Source organism: Lontra canadensis, unplaced genomic scaffold (genome assembly GCF_010015895.1).
Source record: "Lontra canadensis isolate GAN:19392208 unplaced genomic scaffold, GSC_riverotter_1.0 scaffold4, whole genome shotgun sequence".
In the NCBI taxonomy this organism is placed as follows: domain Eukaryota; kingdom Metazoa; phylum Chordata; class Mammalia; order Carnivora; family Mustelidae; genus Lontra; species Lontra canadensis.
This window is the reverse complement of record NW_022630998.1, coordinates 52,789,371-52,810,352: the sequence shown is the minus strand read 5'-3', so window position 1 is coordinate 52,810,352 and position 20,982 is coordinate 52,789,371. Positions and strand designations below refer to the sequence as shown.

At 42.5% G+C, this 20,982-nt stretch overlaps 1 protein-coding gene across 1 annotated transcript; it reads left to right on the top strand.

Annotated features, from left to right (window-relative positions):
• The first annotated feature begins 9,747 nt into the window (after positions 1-9,747).
• Positions 9,748-17,969, top strand: GZMA (granzyme A). The gene is made up of 5 exons (XM_032850588.1): positions 9,748-9,877; positions 12,398-12,536; positions 14,918-15,059; positions 15,260-15,529; positions 17,713-17,969. Exons 1-5 carry the CDS (start codon positions 9,808-9,810, stop codon positions 17,872-17,874), a joined length of 783 nt encoding a protein of 260 aa, XP_032706479.1. The 5' UTR covers positions 9,748-9,807; the 3' UTR covers positions 17,875-17,969.
• Positions 17,970-20,982: the final 3,013 nt, after the last annotated feature.

Below are 20,982 nucleotides of genomic sequence, written 5' to 3'. Positions count from 1 at the left end.
TTTTCCATATACATAATAACAAATAAAGGGTAAAGAGAAAAATAAATAAAAGCCACTAAAAACCTATAGCTTTATTATATGCAAGGTGTACCATCGTATTCATGCAGAGACAGATGGTTCTGTGAGCTTGGCTCCCATGAGGCTCAAGAAACCAAGGCAGTGGTTTTTATTTCTTTACAGATCACTCAGGCTCTCTTGGGGGGAAATGTGACCTCTCCAGTCATGTTAGCAACCGTGCCCAGGAATCACCTAGAAGGAGGGAGGTGGAGGGAGGAAGAAAAAGAAGGTAAACTGAGTCTCCCCATGAGCCTTCTGTTCCCAGGCAGAATACCCAGGATGTAATCAATCGCCCCCAAAGACCACTTTTTCTTCTTCCAGGGGTTAAGATGCAAAGGTCCCTTTACTTACATGGGTACCTGTGTAACTAATAAGGCATTTTTTTCAACTGGAACTGTTAGGGTCCATGATCAAAGGAGCGAGACTGATACAAAGCGAAGGTCAAGCAAAGCTTTATTTCGTGCCAAGCATCGAGAATCAAACCAACCGGTCGGGGCCACCTCTTACAGAGAGAGCGACAACTCCCAACCTCACAGACTAACTTTTATAGAGCAAAGGCCATGTGGTTGAGCCTGGCCACACACAGGTGACCAATAAGATTGTAACACACAGAGAAAGTTGCATAGTCATGCTAGGTCACACACGGGTGGCCAATTGAATTACAACTCACCCTATAGTAGCTATTTGAACTAGCCTATCACCTTGGTCAGGATTGGTGCCCAAAAGGCGGAGTCCACATTCTTTAGGGAGATAGTGATTGGATGTCTCCACCGGGTCTGACTCACCCCTGCATTCGGGCTCTGTTATCTCCACCTGACCTGACCCTTGTATTTGGGCTCTGTTATCAGGGACTGGTCACCATATTTTACTGGTTTACCAGACTTGCATTTAAGTAAGTTCCCCTGGGCGGGGGGCAGGGTCAGTTTAAGTTTTACTGCATTAACAACAAAATCACTGTTTAACCGAGATGAAATTGCTCTGGCTAAGTAGGCCCTTACAGAACAATGGAAGCAGGCTCTCCCTGCCCTAGCTGCTGAATTTGAGGATGAAGAATGGTCTTCATGCAAGCCAAGGAGCAGGAGGTTTGTCTGGGACCAGAGCCAAGTTGTATGTGTCCTGCCAGGAACGTTGCAGCCCTGGGCTACCCCACTCCAACACTTTAGCTCTGATCACACTGTCCTCCTGGCAATCTCTGCACACCTATGATCAAATGGAGAGCTGGGAAAACGCCCTCTGTTAGGAATGTCAGCACAAAGAGGCAAAAGTAGTTTAACTCACTGCTTTCCAAGACTTGGTCACAGCCTTATAAATTCAGGACTGCTCTGGGGACCAGCTGCATCAGAATCACCTGAAGTGTTTATTTAAATGCAGGTTGCCAAGTTCCCCCTCTAGGACTCTGACCCAGTGTCCCTGCAGTGGACCTGGAAAATCTACCTTTTAAGTAGGTACTCTGAGTGGTTACCCTGACATTAGAGAACCATTCCCTAAAAAAGTAAAAAAAGGGGGGGGGGCACCTGGGTGGCTCAGTGGGTTAAAGTCTCTGCCTTCAGCTCAGGTCATGATCCCAGGGTCCTGGGATCGAGCCCCTCATTGGGCTTTCTGCTCAGCAGGGAGCCTGCTTCCTCCTCTCTCTCTCTCTCTGCCTGCCTCTCTGCCTACTTGTGGTATCTGTCTCTGTCAAATAAATAAATAAAATCTTTAAAAAAAAAAAAAGAAAGAAAGAAAGAAAGAAAAAGGAGCACGTCTAGATATTTCTTATTTTTGCCTTAACCGTTTCAAAACAAAGATAAATCAATTGACACATGTGGACGAAAAAATAATTTCAAAGCCTAACGTAATAGGAAATTCACTTATAGTAAAACTTACCCAAATATATAGTAAAACTTACCCGAATCATCATAACAAAACACTAACAAATGTGTGAGCATCAGAGAGGACGGTAATTACCATCGAGAACACCACCATAGAGACAGGTGGGAAGCCTCACACCATCCACACTGTTTTGACCTTCTTTTTCTGACACAGAGTGCCTGTCTATGTACTCGAACCAGGTCATTAAGGCCAACTTGCTCTGCACCACATGTGGCGGGGGTAAGATGGGACTTCACTCTGGATCGCTTTCAGTTTTTCCAGAATCCTGTGCAGGATTATATGAGGAGATGAAATGTCATCTCACGCAAGATGCTACCCAGGTCTAATCAAAGCGCTGGAAAACTGTGTAGGAGATTTAGTCAAAGGAAACTGGCTGTTGCCCCCTGTTCACTGTGACCTGTAAGTATTCTGAGCTCCTCTCATTCTCAAGATACTTTGGGGACGGGGGGCAGTTCTGTGAAAAGGACTCTGAAGTCCAAAACCAAAAATAGGAATGGAGAAAACAGTGAGTGAGCACATTCAGTGTTATGTTCTATTATAATACTTCTTTATCATATCTCTATCTTTTAATATCTATAATATAACATATCTTTTAATATTTATGATATCCATAATATTAAAATGTTATCTGTATAAGCAAAGACCAGATCCTATAGAATAAGATTGAAATGCATGACCATATTTGCATATTATTTTTAAATGTTTTTTCACTGTAAATAGCAACATTATTAAATTTTTGAAAAACAGGAAAGGTAAAAATAGCACTCATAATGTTGTCAACCCCACACAAGCACTGTTAAGATTCTGGTATATTTTGTTGCTAGTAGGCTTTTCTCATAAGCACATTTAACATAGTCAAGCAAATTATGTGTCCTCTGCGATTGCAAGTGATTCGCTTACTATAGAATTAGTGTTATCCCATGTTGCATGTGTTACATTGAACCATATGAAAGTACTGATATTTGACTATTTGACATTAAAAATATAGCCACTTCCTGTGGTCCAAGCCAGTGTTTTCCCTAATTGTGATTTGAAAGTCAGAATGATTATCATATAGATAGGCTGCTCCTTCTTCTTTGGTACCTGCTGTTGGTAATGAGTACCTGTCATTTCCCTGCAATGTAAATTGCATGCTTAAAAGAAGGACATAAAGACTAGCTCTCACAAGAAGATCCAACAGATTTGCATTATATTGTTGTGCTGAATGAGAATTAATCAAGTAGGAACAATGTACATTGTAAATGAAGCTAGCCACTGGCATGCTTAATAGGCCCACTTGCTTGGAAAGTGTGCCCAGCAAATCAAGAAAAGTTTGTGCCCGCCTTTCCCAGACTATCCATCAGTAGGTTCACAAACTAGACTCCCAGCTAGCCCTCTTTGCTTGTTGACTTCTGCTGTGTCTGTGTATGTGTGCGCATACGCATATGTGGCTGTATGCATGTGTTTGTTTTAGATTTAGCTTTAAAAGGTCACTGTAAAATCAAAGATGCATTTTCTTAAGTCTACCTATGAAAAGCTTGACTCTTGTCAACCTTTGCCATGTTTAAATGTTAAAGCGAGTTACGCTGTTTCCCTGAAGCACAGAAAAGCAAAGCTGTTACTTCCACTCTAGTTCTTGGGTTTAGTCTCTTGGTTTTGGGGTTTGGTTTCTTCCTTTAGGTGTTGATTCCATAAATCCAAAGCAGGTGGAGGTACCCATGGCCTCTCTATCTGGTCCTGTCTGGTCAGCGCCCAAGCATACCTCTCCAGGCCTTTGCCACTAAATACTCTTGGCTCTGCCAGAGCCTGGGATTCCAGGATTCCCTTCTGGGTGTTTCTTCCATGAAACAATGGGAAATAGAAGCAATTTGTGGTAACACACATTGTGGGAGTTTTAGGTAAAAGAAACACCAAAAGAAAACCCTATAAGTTCTCCTGTCTCTCTGTGCTTATTTATAAATAGGAAGCCCTCTGAAAGAACTGATCAGATTTGAATAAATTAAGTTCATGGCTTAATTTCCTCCAGTCTCTGACATAAATGATATGTTGTCCTTCTTTCTTCCAAGAAAGGCAAACCTTGAGTTTTTCTTGGGGACTACCCCAATGTCCCATAAAAAGAAACATGACCAAATATTTTCCTTTAAAAAGGCAATTTCTGGGGCGCCTGGGTGGCTCAGTGGGTTTAGCCTCTGTCTTCAGCTCCAGTCATGATCTCAGGGTCCTGGAATCGAGCCCCGCACGGGGCTCTCTGCTCAGCAGGGAGCCTGCTTCCCCTCTCTCTCTGCCTGCCTCTCTGCCTACTTGTGATCTCTGTCTGTCAAATAAATAAATAAATAAAAATCTTAAAAAAAAAAGGCAATTTCAATAAATAAATAAATAAATGCATGAGAGAGTGAGTCAATCAATGAATGGCAATTTCCCATCCATGCTGTGACCCACAGTCAGTTGAAGTGATCTTCAACTCTTTCCAGTAAATATATTTTTTTTCTTTTTTCTGTTTTTTTTTAAGATTTTATTTATTTATTTGACAGAGAGATCACAATTAGGCAGAGAGGCAGGCAGAAAGAGGGGAAAGCAGGCTCCCCACTGAACAGAGAGACCGATGCAGGGCTCGATCCCAGGACCCTGAGATCATGACCTAAGCCGAAGGCAGAAGCTTAACCCACTGAGCCACCCAGGCGCCCCAAATATGTTTTTTTCAATAGCGATTTTGACTTTGGTCAGTTTAAGCTGAAACTAGTTTTTACACAAAAGTCCTCCCAGCCAAGATTGGCCAGTGTCGGTATAGGTAAGGAGCACAGCTGTGACCCAGCACTCTTGCCTCAGATGTTCTCAGCAAATACTGAGAAAAGTCCTAGTGTGATAGGACCTAGCACTCCCAAGTGCTGAACTCCCCTGCAGTCAGACCAGACTTGGCTAACTGAAGCTCACTCGGCAATGGAGACTGTATACCTAGGACCCACAGAACAGCTCGGTAAGTGTGTGTTGGATGGGTCTTATCATGGGATTTAGGCTTGTGTCAGCAGTGTTCCGGGAGGGTTCAAAGAGCAGGAGTTTGCCCTGACCTGAGTGTTGTCAAGAAGTGGGGTAATTACTGGGCATCCTAATGGATCTCACTTACCTAGAAGGCAGAAAGAATAGAGAGACCATGTTTAAGAAGCAGCGGTGACTAAGCGGTGACAGCCAATAGGGAGTGTTTGGTCACTTTTGGGGTGCATTCAATGACCTTGTTTTTGCCTTTGCTCAGACATGACTGCAGAGTGGACTTGGTTTGCTCCCCTTGTCTGATGTTGGTGATCTTTGAGAGTGTTTATGATCAACAGGAAAAATCAGGGTCCAGCTGTGAGTTCCAGTCTGCTTTTTTCTTTCTCAGAAGATAGAGTCCTCAGATCCTGCCCTAAAGGCACTTGCAGGCTAGTGAGAGATAAATAAGTCCACAGCCCTGATTTTATTCTCTTTATAATGAGGTGGGATGGAATAGAGGAGGTGAGGGGTTTGTGTTCTCACAATGAAATCAGAAAACTCCATCTCATCTCTGCCACCTTTGTGGCCAGCAGGGTGATGTTGCTCAAGAAACCATAAAGAAGGTGGGAGGACTTCAACATGGTTACCCTTCCAGGGTTCAGTGTAGTGGTGTACTCAGTGCCGTTCTGTGTGCTTGTACGTAAGAGAGCTTGAGAGGACTGTGCCTTACACACACAGGCTCCCCAGACTCCAGGTATAATCCACTCATTAAGATCAAAATCCCTTTAAGGGTTCTCCTTCTTCCTTGTCCATCCAACCAGATAACAGGCATGAAGACTGGGAGAAAGCATGAGTAGGAGAGAAGAAAGGAAGGTATGCGTGGGCATGTGACTCTGTGTTCTATGGAAAGGCTCGCCCTTGTGACCATTTCAGCTTCTAAATCTTAGCAAGGTGAGGGCTGGAAGCGCCAGCTACTCAGAGGAGCCTCTGAGGAAGGGGGGACAGTCAAAGGTGAGAAAGTGAGGGCTGAAAACAATGCAGGGATAGGCAAGTGACAGTGGCCACTACTGTTGTGTCCTTTGTTTTTAGAAGATCCATAAGACCAAGACCCTCTGCAGTTTCAAACTGAGCTTAAGGCAACATGAAAAGAAAGAACTAGAATTGTCTCCCTCTACTACTGTGTATTCAACCTTGAGCACACTCTCTACTTTCCTTGCCTTGACTTTTTGAAAAGAGAGCAAGGTGGTTAGCCTAGAAGAGGCTTGGGGAAAGAAAGAGAAGAGCAGTGTGTGGGCAAGCCTCAAAGGCAGGTGAGAGCCTCAGGCTGGTTTGCACATGCTCAGAAGTGGGGAAACCACATTTCCACTGAGGCGGCTAATGAAGACTCTGGCCCCTTTTCTGCCCAGCCCCACTGCACCTGGAACCCTGGTTTTCTTCCACCTGTCCATTCACAGACCTAAGACCATCTGAATAATGACTGAGTTCTTCACTGCAGCCTTTCAAACACAGAACTGTCATCCACCACCAATATAATTTTATCACTGACAGGCCAATGGAACTGAAGTTAACCTAGACTTGCGTAACAGTACAGGCCTATAAACGTACGCTGTGACTTTTTAGAAATCAGTTGCTGAAAACACATGGACAAAGGAGAAAAGGGGAAAAATGAGAGTGAGGCATACCAAAAGACACTCTTAACTATAGAAAACAAACTGAGGGTTGCTGGGGGGAGGTGGGGTGGAGGATGGACTAAATGGGTGATGGGCATTAAGGAGGGCTTTTGTTAGGATGAGCCCTGGTTGTTATATCTAAGTGATGAATCACTGAATTCTCCTGAAACTAATATTACACCATATGTTTACTAACTGAAGTTTAAGTAAAAATTTGAGACATTGAAAAAATAATCAGTTGCTGATTGTCAATTATTAGAACATGTCTTCAGCCAAGTCCTTCATTAGCGCATACTAAATAAACAAGACATATATTTTAATCAGAGCTGTTTTCTGGGTTGTGTTAATGTTGTCCTTGACTACAACTGCGTTTTCCATTTTCTAGCCGGAAGGTAAAGCTGCTATAAAACTGTAGGAATACTTAAGCTACAAAAAATAGGAGGAAATGTCACACCCCACGCCAGGTATCATGCAGCAGGATGGGCAAGCACCAAAAGAGACTCATGAACAATTTCAAATACCTTGAGAGAAGTCAGTGTCACTGTAATAGACTGAAAAATACGTAAGTGACACAGACCACATTCTAGAAAAGGAAGAATAATGATGAATCATTTCTGAGTGTCAATTATCGCAAGGATGGCTGATTCTGGGGACTGATTCCGTTCCTTTGATAAAGACACCAATAGATTAGAAAGGGAAAATCTCACTATAAGGAACTGTGACTTCAATTCAGGGTGAGAGTAAGGAGAGTTATATATTCCTGTGTAATCAGTAATCTTCTACCTGTAAATTAATGTGCTCTTTGAGATGAAAGAGGATGATTTCTTAGATATGACAACAGCACACGAGGCGAAAGAGGTTGGTGAACTGGGCTTCATCAAAATTTAAAACTTCTCTGCTTTGAAAAACACCATCAAGAAAAATAAAAGACAACCCCAAGACTAGGAGACAGAGTTGTGCCCGAGTTTTCGTGTCTGAGAGACCACTACGGAGCCAACACCGATGCAATCACACGAGGGTTTATTCAACAAGCTTAAGCTTGAGCCCAAGTATATCTGACACAGCAGAGTAGGGACTTGGACCCCGAGCTTAGTTAAGGCAGGGGTATTTATGGGTTCCTGTTACTAAAGCAGGGTGGGGGTCTCTGGAACCAAAGCAGGGTGGGGCTTCCTGGAACTAAAGTAGGGTGGGGGTCTTTAGAACTAAAGTAGGGTGGGGCTTCTTAGAACTAAAGTAAAGTAGGGGAAAGTTCAGCCCTTGGGCACAGGGGTCTGAGATGGCAGTACTTATGCTAAGGCTAAACCTTAGGTGGGATGGCCTTGATTTTTCTCGGCCTCCACAACAGTATTTGCAAATCATGTATCTGATAAGGGAATCATATCCAGGATATATAAAGAGCACTTACAACTCAATAATAAAAAGATAAATAACCCCATTTTTTAGAAGGCAAAATATTTGAGTAGACATTTCTCCAACAAAGAGAGATAAACGGCTCCTAAGCATGTGAAAAGAAGCTCCTAGCTAGTCATTCAGGAAATGCTATTTCTAACCACAATGGGATACTACTTCATACCCTCTAGAATAGCAATTACCAAACAACAGCGGCAACAACAAGAAGTAGTGGCAATGATGTAGAAACTGCCTATAGTGTTGAAGAGTGGAACTTTCATACAATGTTGATGGCAATGTAGAATGGTGCAATCACTTTGGAAAACAGTTTAGAAGTTCCTCAAAATGTTAAACACAGAATTAGCATACAACCCAGTAACCTGGGCCTTATGGGAATTCTAATGGGTTATATGGTGACTACTAATGGGTACAAATCTTTGGGAATGATGAACATGACCTAAAATTATTTATGGTGATAGTTGCACAACTCAGTAAATACATTGAAAACCATTCAATTATAAACTTCAAATGGGTAAAATTAATGGTATGTAAAATATATTTCATAAAGCTCTTAAGAGTCAACACGAATGAGGGAATAGCAACCATATTCACATTTAAAAAAAAAAAAAAAACAGCAGAATTGTCACTGTTTCCATTAGGAAATTTTTAGTAACCATAGTCAGTCAAGACTTGACTTTAAGTTTGCACTAAAATTACTTGTCAGAACTGGAGGCTGGGTATCCCACTGCTATTTACTGAAAATGATTAACCTTTAATGCACTAGTAATATCTAGGGAAAAGGAAACATAGGGGTCTCAGTAGGTTTCCCTTAGAAGGTCATGTGATTTCTGAGAAACAAACCACTAGGTCTGAAGTTGTCAGTATTTTAACTCTGGGGATGGTTGGTGTAACACCAAACATCCTGAAAGAGCATACAACCATGTGTATTAAGACCACATCCTCAGCTCAGAAAGGATCATAAAACAGTTCTAATAGAAAGTGTACTGAATATTGTTCCTTGAGGGACTGAGGTTCATCTGTCTTAAACAAAAACGTTTCTCAATATTAGAACAAAATAGCCATGTCTGACTACATTTTCCTTCTTTAGCTAAATCCAGAAAGAAGGAAGAAAGGGAAGGAGACAGTGGGTGGGGTGAGGAAGAGAGAGGGGAGGATGAAGGTGGGGGGAAGGGGAAACTCAGTATCTTTCCTGTATCTCAAGGTGTATAATCAAATACACCTGTCTGTGGAAACACAGACAGCCAACACTCCCTATCCCCACTCCCTCTGTCTTCACACCTGCCACAGGCTTCAGGTAGGAGCACAATAAATAATCTTCCACAAAGTGGGGAAGGAAAAATCTAGGCAGGAGCTTACTAATAAATAAGACTCCCTTCTGCATTTCCACTTGCCCTTGGCCTATTAGTCCTTATATAACCCAAGGAGATAACTAGGAAAAAATTTGGTTGCTGACCAATTTTTTTCAAAGCTCTAATTTAAGTCTTAATAGATTCCATTAGTGGAAGCAGAAGATAGTATTGCTGCTGATGAGAACTAGAATCCTCCAAATTTCTGTGAAAACACATTAGAGTCTCCCCTTGTGTACTACGTTCTGAGGGCAACAGGGTCCTCTCATCCCCACCCACACAATAGAGTTGCCCTCCCCTCCCTCAGCAGTCCTAGCAAAGGAAAGCATGATCACTCGTAATGAGTAATTGTTCACTGTTCTCACTTGGGTTTCATTTCTGAATGTTCAGGTTTGAACTTGGAAAGAGAGAAAACCACATCCTTTGTACCCTCAATATATAGATGGAGTTAGTCAAGAGCTAACACAGATTTTCATGCCGATTGATGTGGGGACAGGACAGCAGCCACAATGAGGATCTCCTGTATGTTTCCGGCATCCTCTTTCTCAATTGCCGTTTTTCTCCTGCTGATTCCTGGAGGTAAGACTGCTTCTCATCATTTCCAGCATAACCATTAAGCAAATGGAGCAGACTCTCAACAAACTTTTGGCAAGATTAGCTATGTATAAGAGGAGATATTTATTCCCCATGCTTTAATACTCTCCCTTGAATTCTATGTCTTTATTTTAGAAGGAAAAACATCCTTCCTTCCTCTTTAAAATTTCCTCACAAAAAATAATGGAACCACCAGTGTTTATTTCTGACTATTTATAAATTGAAAATTTATAAATGAATAAACAAAATAAGTGAATAAACAAAGATGCTTGAGTTAGGAAAATAAGTAGTATCTTTCAGGAAGGGAATAGTGGTGTTCAGCCTTTCTTGCTGCAGAAAGTACATGGATGGTTTTAAATGGAAGTTTAAAAAAAAACCCTGATTTTGTCACCCAAAACAGATGAGGAATGACTTGAATTTATATCATTTCTCTAGTGTGTCACTGGGAATGTCCCCACATTGACTCTTTGGGGGTATTGAGCGACTTCTCTGGCATTCCAAGTAGTAACCAACATGACTGGTTTTATATGAGCTGCATGAGCATCAGTTTCAAACACTATGAAGCTCATGGCATTATCACAAGACAGGTTATACCCCCTGAGTGGCTTTAGACTTTTCCTTGAAAACCTTCAAGAGAGTGAGGACTTGTCTAGGACTGCTTCAAGTATGCTGACAGGTAGGCACTAGCCATGGCTTTAGCCCAAGGTCTATCAGGTTTTGTACGTGGGAGCAATGGCCACGGGCTGATGCAAAAACCTGTCTCACCAGGAATCCGCAAGGAAGTTTATCTTGCACCTAAAAATGAGAAGAAATTTTTAAAATAACAAGGTTGCTGCACATATGGGTCAAAAGCGTGGGCAGACCATCAGCCTGGCATAGTAGGACTGTGTTCAGGCATGTTAAATCTTCTGTAACATTGAAAACAGAGCAGATATTAAAAAAAAAAAAAAAATCCAGTGATATCTTTCCTTCAAAGGAAACAACAGAGGGGCTTGCTCCACTCTTCTTTGTTGCCTGTGGTCAGAGAGAGCAATGTGGGCACATAAAGGGAACAGGTAGAGTAAAGCAAGACTTGGTGCTCTGGGCCAGGGTTCTCAACTCTCCTGTACATTAGAATACTCTGGAGGGCTTTTTAAAATGCTTGCATCCAGCCCCAGCTCCCAAGACTCTCATTTATTTTGACTCTGGGGAGGGATCAAGAATTGCTAGGTTCCAGAAGCTTCTACCCCTGACCCTTATAGGAGTGGTTGGTTGCAGATGTTTGACTTTTTTTTTTTTTTTGGAAGCTTGTGTCTGTGCTCACCAAACAGATGATTTTGCAAAATAAAAATGAATTATTCTGCTGAGTTTATAACTTCTGCAGCTCAGAAGGTCCAAAGATGTACCGTTGGGATCTTTACCTACATGACTCACCCAAGGAAAATTTGAGATGGGGGTGAAGTTGTCAGCATTTCTCTAAATTCTTTATCTTCTAACTTCTAGAGTCTAGTATATCCACTTCCCAACACACTTCTGGAAATGAGAGCCCTTGGGACCACCCTCTTCCCCTTCACTCACTCTCACCATCTGCATCTGATTGTGAATTTGGAAGCGAGATGGCTTTATTAATGGGGTAACAGGCACTCTGCCCTAAAGGAGAAACCACTAAATCTCAGCCAGTGGTCAGAAGTATTTTAGAAGAGTCCAACAGCATCTGGCACAGGGGTGGAGGACTGAAAACGTATCACAAAGGCAAAGGCACAAGATGGCTAAACCAGCATGAATGGGGTTTCTTGTGGGTAAGACTATTTTCTGTAATCATGAAACCCTAATCCTGCTCTGTCATCATGGAAATTTGATCAAGGCAGAGTTCTTTCCTTCTTTCTCCTACCTCTTTGGAAAAGGCCTTTGGTTTGACCATGCGTTTCAGTCTGCAGGTTGAGAGGGAGCCTCGGGTGCAATAGATACTCTTCTGTCCATTTAGGAACAAGAGAGTACCAGTTTCAATTAAACAGAAGTCTCACAATGACCAAAGAACTCATAGGTGGGGCACAGCTTAAAGGCACTCTATCAGTTTATAAGCCGTGTGTTTTGGCAAGGACGGAAGGGCAATCTCAGGCTTCTAAAGGCTGCTCTACTTCCCCAGATCAGTGCTCAGCCAGAAGGGAGGAGGGTGGAGTGCCCTCAAGGTGGTCATCATCACTAGCATCTCTTGGAGCAACCACTACCAACCCGACCTCCATGGTTATGGCAGATTTCCAGCCTCCTAATCCCAGGAGCTGCTGATGGCCCAGCTTCTGTGGGTGAAAGAAGAGCAGGACACTCTCAGGGAGTCCAGCAAGAATGGGATTTACATTCTGATATCCAAACATCTCCATGGAGGGCGAGGGAGGCAGGGGGTGGGGGGGAACCTGTCACCTATGTTTCCTCTCCAAGCAGAAAAAGCATGTGTGGTCTCAGGAACATGGCTTTAGGGGGAGCTCTTTGGGGTGGGCGCTGAGAGGATTTGTCTTTTTCTTTTTACAGATTTCTGTGTAGAAATTATTGGAGGAAATCAAGTGACTCCTCATTCAAGACCCTACATGGTGCTACTTAAAGGAAAAAAAATCTGTGCGGGGGCTCTGGTTGCAAAAGACTGGGTATTGACTGCAGCTCACTGTGTCCTGTAAGTGCTCGGGTTCTAAAAATGTTTGTACAGATGTTCTTATTTGGGGGAATATTAATAAAGAGAATAAATCTTCACTAAAACCACAGGAAGCTCACGTTAGTATCTTCACATCACTTAAGTCTCTGGGAAATTGCTTTACCCCAGCAGGGAGTTAAGCCCAGACTCAGCCCCAAAGGATCAGACCCATGGGGGATCCACAGTGGGCACCAACATGCTTGCTGTCATACTCGGCTAGAGCTACCGGCTCTGAGCGCTGCAAGCCTTTGCTTCTGGTCTTGACTTCATGACTAGAGAGAATTAACCAGAGTATGAAAGGGTAAAACTAAGGTGTCCCCTTGGGAGCCTGAGCTCAACAGTCAAGTAGAAAGCTTGTTTCTTTTTTTCTTTTTATATTTTTAAATAACATTTAGCATATTATTTTTTTCAGGGGTACAGGTCTGTGAATCACCAGTCTTAGACAATTCATAGCACTCACCATAGCACATACCCTCCCCAGTGTACATCACCCAACCACCCCTCCCCTCTTACCCCCCATCCCTCCAGCAACCTTCAGGTTTTTTTTCCTGATATTAAGAGTCTCTTATGGTTTGTCTCCGATTCTGGTTTCATTTTGTTCCATTTTTCCCTCCCTTCCCATATGATCCTCTGTCTTGTTTCTCGAATTCCTCATATCAGTGAGATCATATGATAATTGTCTTGCTTTGATTGACTTATTTTGCTCAGCATAATACCCTCTAGTTCCATCCACGTTGTTGCAAATGGCAAGATTTCATTTCTTTTGATGGTTGCATAGTATTCCATTGTATATATATACCACACCTTCTTTATCCATTCATCTGTTGATGGACAACTAAGCTCTTTCCATAGTTTGGCTATTGTGGACATTGCTGCTATAAAAATTCAGGTGCATGTGCCCCTTCGGATCACTACATTTGTATCTTTGGGGTAAATACCCAGTAGTGTGATTGCTGGGTCATAGGGTAGCTCGATTTTCAACTTTTTGAGGAACCCCCATACTGTTTCCCAGAGTGCCTGCACCAGCTTGCATTCCCACCAACAATGTAGGAGGGTTCCCATTTCTCCGCATCCTCGCCATCTGTTGTTTCCGGACTTCTTCATTTTAGCCATTCTGACTGGTGTGAGGTGGTATCTCATTGAGGCTTTGATTTGTAGAGAAAGCTTGCTCCTAATACTTTCCCTCTTCCTTTTCTGACCGTCTCTCACTTCTCAGCCATCTCTTAACCCCCGCTGACTACTACCTTCAGAGCTCTTCCAGGCCTGCTCTTTCCTCCATTCTCATAATCAAGCCTCTAAACTTTGGCTGTCCAATATGGTAGCCACTGTCATATGGTTACATGAATTTACATGTGGCTCTATGAATTTAAATTAAAGCTCAATAATATTACAAATTTATTTCCTTGGTGGCATTAGCCACATTTCAGGTCCTTTCTAGCCACAGGTGGCTAGTGGCTACCATTTTGAATGAGGCAGATGTATAGAACATTTCATCATTCAGTTGTGCTCTACTGAAACCAGTTCTAGTTTCTTAAGTGATACTCACATCAACTGATGTAATGGAAAAATGACAGTGTGACCATCTGGTTGGTTTCATTTAGATTATGCTGTGAATGATGATAACCTTAATCACTAATACACCAGAGAGCATTTTTTTAAGTAGGATGAGGCCCCACGTGGGGCTTGAGTTTATACCCCTGAGATAAGGGGCACAGGCTCTACTGAACCAGCCAGGCACCTCCTGAGTATTTTTATTTTATCAATCAAAATGAACCTTTTGCAGGGAGTAAAAAAAGAGAAAGGATCCTGGGTCCCTGCTTCAGATCACCATCCCCCCAATATACACACACTCAGTGCCATGCAAATAGGGTTCATGGAGGAATCATATTCTGAAAGTTTTCCCTTTTAAGTTTGTTGTTCTCTTACAAAGATCCCTTCAGTGCATTCCTCTACAATTACTGAGTGCGTTTTGCTTCCATCTCTAGACCCCTGAGATCTTTGTTTTCCAGCATTCTGCAACCTGATTCTGCAACCTGATTCTCCACCACAGCTCAAGGAGGGTGAGGGGGCACTAAAACCCTAACCCCTAAGATCCCAAGCCTTGGCTTAGCTGCCGTGGAGTTCTCTTGTTGTTTTTCAGCAGACCTAGTTTAGTGTGTTGCAAAGAAGCTGGTGGTGATAATGACAGATTCATAAACAATTATTTTATTCTTTAAACTACACTTTTTTTTTCTTTCTGAGCCACAAACAAGTATTGCCACAGAAAGTAGATTGACAAATGAGACAGTAAAGCGGATCATATAATATGCTGAGCTCCTAATATAAAGAATAAACCCAGTTAACAGTGTCGTGTCTGTTTCCAGGAACAAAAATTCCCAGGTCATTCTTGGAGCCCACTCAATAACCAAGAGGGAGTCAGAAAAACAGATAATGTATATTAAGAAAGAGTTTCCTTATCCGTGCTTTGACCCTCACACACATGAGGGGGATCTGAAACTTTTACAGGTATGTACCTCTGATAGACTTCACAGTCACAGAACATCCTACCATCTGGTGGCCTCCATGGAAATTTTTTTCTTGGTGCTCTGTGGCTATAGACAAGAGTTACATAATGGGGTCCTTGAAGGTGGGGCTAGAATTTAAGTAAAAATAGGACCATTTAAATGATCTTATTTTGTTAAGTCTTCATGCTTGTCTTCTAACAGCTGAACAAAAAAGCAAAAATTAATAAAAATGTGAGTATCCTCCCTCTCCCTAAGAACGGGGATGATGTCAAACCAGGAACCATGTGTCAAGTTGCAGGCTGGGGGAGCATTCGCAATAACTCCTCTCAGTCTGACACCCTCAGAGAAGTCAATATCACTGTCATAAATCGAAGAATCTGCAATGATGAAAAGCACTATAATTATAATCCTGTGATTGGACTGAATATGATCTGTGTTGGCAGCCTCAAAGGTGGAAAAGACTCGTGCAATGTAAGTAAAATAATGTCCCACGTGTTAGCTGTTGGAGTAAGTCCCGCAGATAGAGAACCTATAACATCAGGCTTTGTCTTGTCATGGCATTGGCTTCTGCAAGGTCCTAGTGTTTTGTTTTTGTTTTGTTTTTTTTTTTTTAACAGAAATTCGATAAAATCCCAAATAAATCAATGTAAGTTCATGTAAGTCATTCATCAGAAACTTGTTCTCATTTTTCATATAAGCATATACAGATCTCAATTTGAAAATATGTAACATCCAGGAAAGCTGAAGTCAGGACTCCTCTAAGGACTTCAATGCCCTTTTCCTCACCTCAGTACTCCCCACAAAATTCACTGTCACTTAACCTAGCAAGTCTGACATGCCTGTCCTTTCCAAGCCTGACTAAGGATCTCTGGCCAGACTCTACTGCTTCCTGGAGCCAAGCTCAGTCCCCAGGAAGCAAATTCCAAATGTGACCCATCCAGAGACTGTGCAAGTCTCCATCCCAGAGTCCCCTGAGAGGCAGTGAGACAGGGCTCTGCTTAAAGATATAAGGAGCAGAGACACCTTAGAAAGTTTTAAGCTCTGAGTTTATCATTTCTCACCTTTCCCAAGGACCCTGTAGAGCCTCCTCTGAAGAGAAGCAGTTGCAGTGTAGGTGGTCTGGGAGTTTGAATCAGAGACTGAGAGATCCAGGTGTCTCCGTTCTTTCCAGAAGCTTGGCTAAACATATGCAGAATCTGAATGGCTTCATTTTGGGACCATGGCTAGGCACATCCCAGGAAGAGATGACATTGGTCCTCTGCACCTTTCCACTTTCTCTCCTTTGCTCTCTCTCCTCCCCTCCCTTCATCCACCATCTTGACAATCCAGAAACCCAGAACCTTCCCACCCTTGGAAACACATGCAGAATCCTGAGGCCACAGCCACGTCCCAGTGTGCCTGTCCCCTCTCCACTGCCACCCTAGGGTCAAAGCTTAGCCATCCTTCTGCCTTTCTCTTAGTGCCAAAGACCCTTTAGAATTGGCTCTGATGGACTCATGATGAAAATTTCAGACCCTATGTGAAATATACCTGTCCAGGAGGGGTCCCAGGCTCTCACACACTTCCCTTAGTTCATGTACTCATAAGCCCAGTTTTTGCCTGAAAAGGAGGGATCATTGATGCCTTCACTTGGCTGGGAAGGTGTTGGGCACTCAGAGCCTGGCGTTTACAGAGCTCTATGTACATGCCTCGGTGGCTTTCTGTCTAGCACCACCGATATTCTCTAAAGCAAGAGTAGTGAAATGACCACTTCAGACTCTAGACCTCAATACATTTAAATATGCTGATTCTAGAGTTCCATGAGAGAATACAGGGTCACACAGTGTGTAGCACAGTCAGGAGGCATAAAGCAGTGACCTCAGCTAAGTAAAGCCTCTCTGTTGGCAGAGTTCATTAACTTTGAAGTGTGACCACTGGTTTCTGGGATTTCCCATCTAGTGTCAGATGCTCCAAAGAGACTTGGGGGAGCAATTTCTGTCTATTTGACAGGACGAAGGGGAAAGTTGCTTTGGTTTTGTTCCTTTAGGAAAACAGTTACATGCTAGAGAAACTAGAACACATGATGCCTTATAAAACTAGAAGACATGATGCCTCTTTGCCTGAATATCCCATCTGCATTTGACTGTTTTACCCTTTGCGTTATTAAGCATTTTAAGAAAATGACAAACAGGAGGGCTTCCCTTCTAAAGCAGAATCAGTCTCAAAATTGGTGGATAGCATGAGCAGTAATACAAGTTTTATTGCATGTTCACTGGTTTATAAATAAATTGAACAGGCCAATTTAAAAATATTAAAACATTTCCAAACATTTGGGACTTTTTAAAAAAATTTTTTAAAGATTTTATATTTGACAGAGAGAGAGGGAACACAAGCAGGGGGAGTGGAAGAGGGAGAAGCAGGCCTCCCGCCAAGCAGAGAGCTGGATGCAGGGCTTGATCCTAGGACCCTGGGACCATGCCCTGAACCAAAGGCATATGTTTAACAGTTGAGCCACCCAGGTGCCCCAACATTTGGGACTTTTAAGCACTTATTTTCATTTAAGTCAAGATTGTCTTAACTTCACATTGAATGTTCCACATTCAATGGAATTTTTTCCATCCCACTAGTGAACATAATCCAAGCTGATCCCCATTACCTTTCCTGTTTTCCCCCAGGGAGATTCTGGAAGTCCTTTGATATGTGAGGGTAGTTTTAGAGGCATTACTGCCTTTGGCCTTCCAGGAAAATGTGGAGACCCTCGAGGACCTGGCGTCTATACTCTTCTCTCACAGAAGCATCTCCACTGGACAATTGCGACTATGAAGGGGTTTGTTTAGCTAATTGTACTTCAGTGCATTTGCTGTCACTTCTTTTTTCATTGTTTGTTTCGAATTTTTATTTAAATTCCAGGTAGTCAACATATAGTGTAGTATTGGTTTCAGGAGTAGAATTTTGTGATTTATGGGATGGGCACTTGCTGTGACTTCTTAATCTTATCATAAATAAAATCAATTTGTGGAGCTGTATCCATTTCTCCTATACCTTCAGTGGGCAGATCTGCACTGGCACGGGGAAGCAGAGGAATATGACAACCTTACAGATATTGCAAGAGAGACGAGAGAGCCAATGTCACCAGGGTCAACCATGTGTCAAGTGACATACATACTTTCCTCGAATTATTCACTGTCTAAATGGGGCCCAGCAGGAGTGACAATAAGGTCAGGTCTGTCTAGTGACAGGCTCAGCAATTCCGCAGGAAACAGGAACAGCCAGTGGAGCATTTGGGTTTAAAAGGAAATGCTTTTGCTCTTCTAAGGCCATTGCTCCACATCAACACATGCTATCAATCTATCCATCTCTCTGCAAGAACCTGAGTCCAAGAAAGAAGTAGACGGGGCAGTGTCTCACCGTGTTTTCCAAAGGCAGGTGAGAAATAGAAAATACAATTCCATGGGACAGAAATGATGCCCTTGGCAGGCAAGAAAAGTATGCAACAGAGAGTTAGCCTCCTCTCTCATGGGTTTGCATAGAAGCCTTTGATTATCTAGGTGATTTCTTGGTTCTCCTCAACCCTGAGCCTGGGTGGATCCAGCCAACACAATGGTTACAGGAGCTGCCATCACATACTAGGCAGTAACTGCTCAAAGGCTTCCTTGAAAAACCCCTATGTTGTTATTCAGCACGTTGAACTCACTGGGGAGTTCTCAGTCCAACAGCCACTTCAAAATGTGATTATGTGAATGGATTCCTGAAATTTCCATCAGTTCCTTTAGAAGTGTACATGCACATGCACACACACACAATGTATACCCAAGCCAAGAACATACATCAACACCAAGAGACAGCCTCCTAAAACAAAGAAGGAGCATAGCTCAATTACAGATCCTCAGCCCCACCTCTAGAAATTTTTATTTAGTTGCATTCAATGAGACCGAGGACATAATATTCTTTATATAATCTCCCCAGTGATTTCAATATACAGCTGGTGATGGGAGGCCTTACACTAAAAAATGAAGTCTGGTGCTAACATCTAAAACAGGGCTCTAAGAGAGTCCCTAGGATGATATTGTAGATGCCTGCTATAATCCCTAATTCATAGTTAGAATTTTAATAGCAATAAGAGGATAGACTATTCCCTACTGGCAACATTATAGATTTCGAAGTCCAATTAAAAAGTAGTTGCATAGAACCCTCATTCATTGCTGATGGAAGCGTACACTGATACTTCTTAGGCAAGTTGGTAGAGACTACTTAAAACTCAATATCCTATGACCAAGCAGTTCCACACCTGGGTATATGCCCAACAGAAATGTGTGCTTTTGTCCACCAAAGAATGATTAAGAGTGTGCATAGTAACTTTATTCTTTTTCTAAAAGATTTATTTATTTTTAGAGGACACGTGAGCAGGGGAAGGGGCAAAGGGACACTCTCAAACAGACTCCCCACTGAGTACAGGGCCTGACAAAGGGCTTGATTTCACGACCTTGAGATCATAACCTGGGCCAAAATCAACAGTCAGATGCTTAACCAACTGAGCCACTCAGGTGCCCCACAACTTTATTCTTAAAGTCAAAATGGAAAATAGCTCAAATATTTATCCACAGTAAGATGGATTGACAATTGTCATACATTTATACATGGGAATATTACACAGCAATGAAAAAGAAAAGCCTACCGTTACATGTAACAACATGAATTAATATTACAAGCCTAATAGTGAGTGAAAGAAGTCAAAAAGAATATAAAAGATGTGATTCCATTTATCTGCAGGTTGGCATAAAACAAAAGTATCGTGTAGAGGTCAGAATAATGGAAAGATGTTGACAAAGAGTAGGTACAGGGAAGTCTTTAGGGTACAAGAAATGTTCAAGTGGATGGTATAGACTGATGCCAAGAGTTCAAACCCAAGTAACATCGTCTCAAAACACTTCCTAGAGAGGTTAAGACTTTGATGAGCAAAGAAAAGGAAGAGAGTAGTAGAAATTCCAGACTAGAAGAAAAGCTCTGACAAAAGCACAAAGGCAGGAAATCAAAAGACCTAGCCCAGGGTCAACAAAGGAAATGAGTAAGGATTAACATTTAAAAGATGGGGCGCCTGGGTGGCTCAGAGGGTTAAGCCTCTGCCTTCGGCTCAGGTCATGATCTCAGGGTCCTGGGATCGAGCCCCACTTCGGGCTCTCTGCTCAGCGGGGAGCCTGCTTCCCTTCCTCTCTCTCTGCCTGCCTCTCTGCCTACTTGTGATCTCTCTCTGTCAAATAAATAAATAAAATCTTAAAAAAAAATTTAAAAGAACATGTGCGCTGGGTGGCCCAGTCCGTTAAGAGTCTGACTCTTGATCTCAGCTCTGGTCTTGATCTCAGAGTTGTGAGTTCAGGCCCCACGTTGTGTTCCACACTGGGCATGGAGCTTACTTTAAAAAAGAGAAAGAGAGAACAGTGGCCTGATCGAGCCTAAAAAAAACTTAGCAATTATCAAATCCAAAGTCTTATTCTTGTAAGTGTTATGACCACATGCAAGTTTGCTCAGTTGGTCTATGGCTGTTCTAGGGCTCAGGACCCTAAGGTTGAGGTGAGGGCTCTATGTAATAGGGAGTCATTGAGAGTTTCTGAGCAGGGGCTGAGAAGATCACCACCATGCTTTTAGAAATGTAGCCTAACTGTGTGGTGGAGACCCATGAAGAATAAAGAGAGGAAAACAGAAGGAATTACAATGAATTGGTCATCAGGTATTCAGTACATGACTAGAATGAAACAGAAGAGAACAAGTTGTGAGCAGATTAAGCATGGAATGGAATAATCAGGAGGTTACCTGGATGATGGGATGACCAAGATAGGGATGAGAGCAGGGAGAGGGACAAGGGAGTTCTACAGGGGATCTCATTTTGAGAGGAAATACTGGGCATGCTTAACATACTGCTTAGCATATAGTGGAATTTTAACCAATAT

Coding starts and splice junctions, on each gene's coding strand:
- GZMA (XM_032850588.1), top strand. CDS start 9,808: ATGAGGATCTCCTGTATGTTTCCGGCATCCTCTTTCTCAATTGCCGTT. Junction 9,878..12,397: donor TCTCCTGCTGATTCCTGGAG/GTAAGACTGCTT, acceptor TTCTTTTTACAG/ATTTCTGTGTAGAAATTATT. Junction 15,060..15,259: donor GGGATCTGAAACTTTTACAG/GTATGTACCTCT, acceptor GTCTTCTAACAG/CTGAACAAAAAAGCAAAAAT.